The sequence below is a fragment of the Sander lucioperca genome, chromosome 9 (assembly GCF_008315115.2).
Source record: "Sander lucioperca isolate FBNREF2018 chromosome 9, SLUC_FBN_1.2, whole genome shotgun sequence".
Classification (NCBI taxonomy): Eukaryota; Metazoa; Chordata; class Actinopteri; order Perciformes; family Percidae; genus Sander; species Sander lucioperca.
Genome location: NC_050181.1, coordinates 6,437,197 through 6,445,711, shown reverse-complemented (window position 1 = coordinate 6,445,711; position 8,515 = coordinate 6,437,197). Strand labels below are relative to the sequence as shown.

Genomic DNA, 8,515 nt, shown 5'->3' with positions numbered 1-8,515 from the left:
GCATCCGGAAAATGTCTCTCCTTTCCACAGTATGTTCAGTGTAGGCTGCAGGCAGATGTGTTTGTCGGGCCAAATGAGAGAGTGCCAGCCTGCCTTTTTTTGGCCTTTGCCAATGCTGTTCTGTGCTTGTGTAAGGCTAACAAGACACTCTGTCCAGATGTTGGTGTGAAGCTCCACAGCTGAGCAAACAGGCACTGTCTTCTCTACAGCATGACATGTTTAAAATGACATGCTGGTCCAAAAAGGAGGAGACCAGCTGAGTTCTAAAGGAACACAGTCAGCCAATCTCTCATCACCTGATCGGCTTGTTAGAACAGCTTAAAGTTCAACATCCCTTGAATTTGTATTGGCTCTGGGGCTGGCAATGTTGATCTGACTTATAAGTGAGTAAGAAAAACCAATTTTAAGAGACTGAAAAGTAAGTAGAAATCATAAGATTAACGGCAAATGGCGAAACAAACAAAGAAATCCTCCAGAATCTGTGATGTTATACTGTTTTTATTGAGTTTAATGGAAGAGATCTTGGTCAGTGTAAATTAAGTGGGAGACCAGGGATGGCACTGTCTATCTGTCTGTCTGTCTGTCTGTCTGTCTGTCAGTCATTCGGTCCACCACTTTGGTCCAGACGGAAATATCCCAACAAGTGTTTGATGGATTGCCATTAAATTTTGTACAGACATTTATGGTCCCCAGAGGATAACGTATCACTTTGGTGACCCACTGATTTTTCTTCTAGGGTCACCATGAGGTTGACATTTTGTGGTTTTTAGTAAAATGTCTTGACAAGTATTGGATGGATGGCCAAGAAATGTGGTACAAATATTAATGATGATTATATACTTTTCATCTAGAGCTATCATCAGGTCAAAGTTTTAATTTGTGCAATATTTTGGTTGATGACCAAATACCTGCAAAATAAATAACATTCCCATCAGTCTCAGCTATACTTTGTGTTTAGTGCTAATTAGCGAATGTTAGCATGCTAACATGCTAAACTAAAATGTGAACATGGTAAAAAGTATACATGCTTAACATCAGCATTAACATTGTCTTCACAGAGCTGCTTGCATGGCTGTAGACTCTTGTTACCTTTGTTCAGATCAGACATTCAGATTTAACCCTCCGCTACAGCGATCCTTAGAAGTAGACACTGTCTGTAAATATTGTCCTGAAAATTCCCAGACAGACAAGAATGGAGTACACTCAATGGGAGACAGGGGTATTTTCCAGACACTTTCAATAACACAGACAATCTACTCTGGCAGGGAAGCACCTTGGTGACTTCCAACGTAAACCATTTCAATTGCGCTTGATCGTCCCGGTTCACTGCTTTCTAAGCTGAGACTGAGCTCTGTTTCGTTGTAAATACCCAACATCTGTGCATTTAACAGTGCAAACATTGTCTGGAGCCTGCATGTTTTCCAGTCCATCACTCAAAACTGCTTCATGATATATAAAGAGAGTGATTTGTTGGAGGTAAAAACATCTTTGAATCAGGTGAAGCACTGCCCACTCCAGCGTGAATATAATCTATGGAGGTTTGGTGTTTCTCTTGTCATTCTTTTGCTGTTTGAAACAGTGTAGTGATTGCTGCAAAAACACATTTGTCCTTGGTAAAAACATAATTTGAATGACTTGCTGGAGATATTCTCTGGTGGGTTGTGTCAATCCTCCCACTCAGACAAAATATCCCAGTGCTATTAAAACGTCTGCCGTCTTAGACAATCCCCAATGGACGTGAATCATGATGCGATGAATTCTGGGCCAAGAAGACGTGTTTTACACTAGCAGCAGCTGGGAGAGACACTTCTTTTTTACATGCACAGAGGAGGAGAGATTGAGAAAAGGCCTCCATTCATGGTGCTCTGGCTGTGTTGTAGTAGATATGGCATGGCTGTATAAGATCCTGCGGCTTGTGTCTTCACAGAGGCCTGTGAGCAAACATGCCGCCAGCGTCTGGCTGCAGGCCTGTTTGTCTCTGAGGCCACGATCTGCACGCATCACTCAAAGTAAAGCTCCTCCATTCAACAGGAGGAGGAAAGATTCAGTCCTACACAGCTCTGAGATATTTGAACATGAACAATTGCTGCTTTTATCCACTTTGGATTCTGGATTTAAAACTGAAGAATCTGATCTTAACTGGTTCTTGGCATTTTATAATAAAACATGGACACACAGCTACAATCCAGAAAAGAATATTTAGAGATTAATAGATAAACTGGAACAATTTTGTTCTGGCATTTTAGAAAAAGAAAGAATTGTTATAGTAATAAAGTCCTCACTCCTCACCATCTTTATTGCATTAAATCCAACATGCAACAGAATATAATAAGGTTTTCAACAATGTTTCAGCAATATTAACAATTTTACATTACAGTTTCCCACTTTTTCATTCACTCATACACAAGCACGCATTCATAACGACATCATTTGACATACTACCCTTACTATTTAACATAAAATGAGATATTTGAAGTTTTCTAATGGGACCACCAAGTGGTTTAAGAATAAGTGATAATTTGTATTTTTCTTATTACTCAACACATCCCATGAAAAGACCAAATAGTATGAACAAATTCTGCACCGTCCTGCTACCATAAATACTCATTTTCACAGCTGGAAATAGTCCAGAACAAATGCACTATTTGCTCCAATTTGAGTGAGTTTTGCTAAAAACTACAGTGCCCAGCTGGTTTAGGAAATAATTGTCTTTAAAAACAATTAACGAGATTTGTTGACAATAACAAAAATATAGAATATCTTATCCTTTAAATAAAACTGTAAAAACAAATCATCTGCACATAACACAAAGCAGAAAAACATGACAGAGACAACACGTGGCAATAAAACACATTCCAAGCAATAAACCAGCATTCCAAAAATAAATGTATGAACACGGCACTTGTATTTGTTAAGGCAAAAAAATGAAAGATATATTATGAATTAAGGCATAACAAAAGAAGAAAGAAAATCTGAGGATCTCACTAGGTTGATGTACAAAATGTGTAAACCTCTGCATTTATTTACAGTTAATGCAACACAAGTCTATAGCAGTTACAGCTAAAAACTGGCACCAATTGCACTTTTTGTTAGTCATTGAGTCATTTTTGTTGTTGCACAGTACAGGGAGAGATGTTTGCTGCAAAACTTCTACAGAATACTTGAAAAGGAAGATTTCAAACTCTGAAAAAGGGAAGAAAAAGAGGCATTAAAATACAAGGATCCAAATTGTAAACACACAAGACTTGATACAGCATCTCTCAAATGTAATCTGACTGTTTTGCCCTTTTTCTCATATATTTTCTATTGTGTAGACATTCTGAGTTTAACTAGATAAATAATATGCTACATGCAGCGCTCATGTTCAACAGAAACACTCAAACAGTACCTTGATACTCGACAGTTGCGTGTCTGAACATAAATTCCTGTGTATGTGATATCACATCTCACTATGTTGTTGGTGAAGTCTGACTCCAGGACGTGGAAATTGGGATTGACAGTAACCTGAAAATCATCAGAAATAAAAACTGTTTGGCCAGCTCTGCAGGCAGGTTAGTTAAATAAGTATTGCAAAAAAATATATAGTTGACGTGACATGTTACCTTCAAGATATAATTTCCAGGAGGTACGTCAGTGATGTCAATCCACTGACAGTCGATGTTGGCAGCGTACAGGTCATGGCATCCTGGACTCAGTCCCTGAAAACACAACCCAAACACCCTCCTCAGTGTGGTTTAAAGCTTTTGCTCCGGCCCTTCATACGACTTTGACTACTTTTTTCCTACAAGTGCTGCAAATGAAGCAGATTTGAGTTTTAGTTATACAAACAGTTCTTTGGAAGCAAAACTGTTACAGGAAACCAGCACTAAGCAGTGCAAAGCCACAATCACAGAACCCAGACAACAGATATAATAAATATTCCCATGTCTTCAGGATGTTTTTTTTATTTTACTGGCGTACACTGGAATTTTAGTTAGAAAAACATTTCTCAGAAGTGGATTTGGAGGATTTGCAAAAAACTCCAAAATAAAAGTCACTGTGCAACTCAGAGCCTTGCTACATACACTATGTTTTGTTTGACTAAATAATGAGAAATAAAGACTGTACATCTTTGAACTACCCACCAAATAGGGGAGATGCTGATCTACTGAATGGCATGCAAAGTGAGACCAAAAATCAGGATGTTTCAGGCCTCTGCTGCCAAGATGCAGTATTGATTTTGACCTTTTTAGAAAAAATTAGTCCCTCATAAGTCCCCAATCTTTATTGACAATTTGTTGACTACCTAACCTTACCCCACACTACATTATAAAGGTCTACAGTATATTACATCTCTTCTCAAATGTAAAGCTACTGTTCACCAGACCAGATCTTAAGACTTAATGACTTCTGCCCTGATCCGGGGCCGTCTTATGTCGTATCACAGTTCTAGATGGCCATCTCCTGGGACCTGGATATGTCTGTTTAAGGTGACTTATAAGGTGTACAAAACAGTAAAACACAGTAACAACAACGATTTATTTTGACCAAGACATAAGTCTTCCAATAAATTCAAAACAAAATCAAAGTTGACTTTATTTTTAGTCACTCAGAGTGATTAATTCTTTTTCTCACCTCATAGGTTTCCTACTATCTGGTATATTCGTATTTTGAATATTCTTCCTGTAATGTATTTTATGAGCTGCTGAGTGCTTGAAATGTCTCTATTCAGGACTGATCCAGGATCAGGCTAGATACCCCACAGGTAAATACTAAACTGGGGAGGACTGACTTCCAAGACATTGTACCATGTAACCATGTAATTTTTAACTTTGTACATTTAGATGTATCAGTGATTGTTTCTGATTCCTCTCTCCTAGTTTCCTCAGGTCTTGATCTCAGTGAGACTACCTAATTAATTAAAGGTTAAACAGCATTTACTTAAATACTGTATAAGTTTATATTACCTGTGTATGAGATGTACAGGCGTAGCGCCGCCGGAATCCAGGTTCACAGCCCGTGTCCTCCAGGCAAAAACTGGCCTTGTGTCCCTCGGCCACTTTACGTCCACTGACGACATCCAGCAGGTCGTAGTTACTGAACGCATCCATGCTGTGGTAGTGTCTGAGGGGGTAGAACAGAATAGATTGGACAAATAATAAGAGCTTCTTACTTGTGCCATGGCCCAAACATGGTTCAGGGATGCCTTTAAACCCAAAATGAATGTGTGTTTTGTGAATTTTGAGGGTTTAATGTTTTTATCTGAGCTTTACCAGAGTAAGGTCATTTCACTTTTAGGCTGAATAAACTTACTGGTGACAGCTGTGCCAGTCCCACTGGTATCTCGGCTTGACAGGAAGGAAGTCAGTGGTGCCTTGGTTCTTCACTTTTTGGGGGAATCGTAGGAGGACTCTGAAGTCGATGTCTCTCACGGCAGGTCCATAAGCTGACCTTGGATGGATCACAGAGGAAACGGGCATAAGCTGTGTTGCAAAGTGTTACTGGTGGATATCCCGGGGGCTAGTTTGCAGAGAGCAAAGGGTTTGTTCCATTGTGCTCAATGCTTTAGGGAAAACCAATCCAGAACATTTATGTCTTGGCAGGACATCATGTTGGAGAATCATAATAATCCAAAAATCCATAATAAGATCACACAGTTTTTGTAACTCTATTAACAGAACAGTTTTCCTGCACATTGAAAATGTATACACACATTACTGACAGTTATTCTGAAAGAACCAAAAGTTGTGCTAAATGAAGTCAAATTAACTTTCAATGAGCAGTCAAAACAAAGGAAATACCTGTGTTGAGTGTGTGTGTGTGTGTGTGTGTGTGTGTGTGTGTGTGTGTGCGTGTGTGTGTGTGTGTGTGTGTGTGTGTGTGTGTGTGTGTGTGTGCGCGTGTGTGTGTGTGTGTGTGTGTGTGTGTGTGTGTGTCTGCGTGTCTGCTTCAGTGTCTATGTGCTGAGGAAGTGAATCACTTTTGGCACCACAGATTACCTGGCTAGACAGTTCTCCTCAGCTGCACAGCGGAGCGCAAACATCTGCATGCGCTGGACATATGCACCTGCTTGGATGGCATATGGGTCTGGCACGAGGTCTGGCAGTCCTGGGAGAGGAGATTAAAGGAACAATCCAATTTGTTTTGATATTCTGAGATCTTAATGTTGCCAGTTTATGTGTTCTCAGAATAATTCACTGAAATAGGCTGTGTCCAGACTGAAAATGAGAGCAGCTGTTTTTTTGGCAAAATTCAAATTGTTTTACATTCCTGAGCAGTCAGTCTGAGATCCAAAGCCCAAATGAGATGTTTTCCCTTCCCATCATTCAGTTTTTTTCCGCTCAGTGAGTGAGACATGACACTGTGCAAACTGCCTTTAAAATATTCATAAAACAAGCTGATTTAAAACGTCATACATTTAAATCCATGCAAATTAAGAAGGCCATATTCACTCCATGTGATTAGGGCATAAACTTACCATTTTGGAAATATCTTGTTCCATATCCTGTGCCAGGCGGACGGCGTGTGCGGGCCACTGACCTCCCTCTTGTGGGATACGAGTTGTAAAAAACAGAATTCCTGTGGTTTTTTAACGGGTTTCGAGGGTCGTCGTTAATCATGTCTTCTCCATTACCGTTTGCCTCGTTTGAACCATCCTCACTAAGTGCAGAGGATGGAGCACGGACCTCAGATTCCCTTTCCAGAGCTCTGGGATGCGCTGAGACGGATTGATCTGTCTGCGCGTGTTGCCTGGAGACAGTCATCGCCTCTGGCACCGCGCGTAACTGTTGGTATTGCGAACCGGGCCCTGGTTCTCCTCCTCTGTTGTACAGTGCAGTGGCATCCATACTGACACGTTCTATACTGCCTGGAAAATCGGCAAACCTCCCCGGTGCAGAGGCGTTGATGGTGTTGATGTGTTCAGGGTTAAAGTGTTGTGCTCCTAGATAACCTGCAGCTTCTGCTCCGTGTGGGCGCTCAGGCTGCTGTCTGGCCCCTGACGCACGACCGTTAAAAGACGCATACTGTCTAATATCACGTCCTAACGCAGTAGATCCTGGCTCTACACGGTGATCAGTCCTGAACTGTCTGGACTCAGCCTGTCCGGGTCTTACAAGCGTCGCTCCTCTGTGCGCTCCCGGCATTTGGCTCCTGGTGCCATCCCTCCTGCCGCTAACATAAACCCTCGACTGACTTCTGGACCGAACCGGAGCATGGTACTCTGACCCAGTGCTCATTAAACTATAAACCTGCCCGTTGTTCTCCCACTGAATCCGGTGCCGCCAGGGCCCAGCTGTGCGCTGCTGCTGCCCAAAGATGAGGGGAAGTTGTCCATGGAAAAGGTATAAAAAGAACAGTGACCATTTTGCCATGGCAATAAAACTAGACAAAAAAATCCCTTCTGTAAGTCAATGATAAATCAGAGACATGAATTGCGCTCACAGATGTTGCTTTGTGGAAAGTGGATGGAAAGCAGGAGTGCGCTCTCAGTTCCAGCTCCTACACAGAACAACATATCAGTTCTCAGGGGGACTGACAATTGGTGAGGAGAGGAGGGCTGGAGCCTTTTTTCTGCTCATTTATCGAATTCAGCCCAGTTTCTTATGCAAAGTCAGACTTTCTAGCAAGAAGATTTAACCCATGCATCGCCGTGGCTGTTACACAAGACTTACACAAGGACGTTTGCTTAGTAAACTTTACGCACAGGTGTTAACTGAAGTCATCTAAATGTTGCCGTTCAGCCTGGTTATCAAGAACCAGTCCGCCCAGTAGGGAAAAAACACAAGTTATCTGTTTTTGATTTCCCTTACACATCAGTTCCTCCTCAGAAAATATGAAGAAATAGAGAATTGTTGTATTAAAATGTCTTTAGAAAACAAAAATAATCTATATATTTAGTTCCATGTCAAGTGCCACTCACGACCAGTTTATCAGTAATAGCCTAATAAACAAATGTGTTTTTAACCAAATCTTCAAACATTGTGCAACAACTTTGGAGAAGCTGCACGACATGGCTTTATGGCCTCATGCAGAACTAAACCTCCACCACACGGCGGCAGGATGCATCTACATGTGTCACCAGGGGACCATCCTGCACACACTGATGCTCTGAGAAACCTGATCTGCCCGAGACAATCTGCAGCAGGTCCATAAAACAAATTGTTGATCATAACGTTCCTGAATTTCTTTTGGCATTTCAGCATGTGCTGTTTTGTTTCGAAAGAGTTCAAACAATACTATATTTTGGCTAAATTTCATATTAGCAAATCTACCATGGTTAAGCCATATTGTAATATATATTTATATATATATATATATATATATATATATATATAAATTCAACCAAATATGCAAACAATTATTTCTTTATTGAAATGTATTATTATTATTATTATTATTATTATTATTATTATTATTATTATTATATTTTTAAAAATTTGAGCAAGTAGTACTCAGATCCTTTACTTAATGCCACATGTGTTACAAGTAACAGTCATGCATTTAAAATCTTACTTAAGTAAAAGTGCATTAGATT

The 8,515-nt window shown here is 40.4% G+C and overlaps 1 protein-coding gene across 1 annotated transcript; it reads right to left on the bottom strand.

Moving 5' to 3' along the window:
- Nucleotides 1-2,989: 2,989 nt before the first annotated feature.
- Nucleotides 2,990-7,531, bottom strand: loxl5b (lysyl oxidase-like 5b). The gene is made up of 8 exons (XM_031293895.2): nt 6,975-7,531; nt 6,458-6,920; nt 5,979-6,087; nt 5,293-5,430; nt 4,947-5,103; nt 3,603-3,698; nt 3,389-3,504; nt 2,990-3,183 (listed from the first exon to the last, which is right to left on the bottom strand). Exons 1-8 carry the CDS (start codon nt 7,350-7,352, stop codon nt 3,177-3,179), a joined length of 1,464 nt encoding a protein of 487 aa, XP_031149755.1. The 5' UTR covers nt 7,353-7,531; the 3' UTR covers nt 2,990-3,176.
- Between the last annotated feature and the right edge of the window lie 984 nt (nt 7,532-8,515).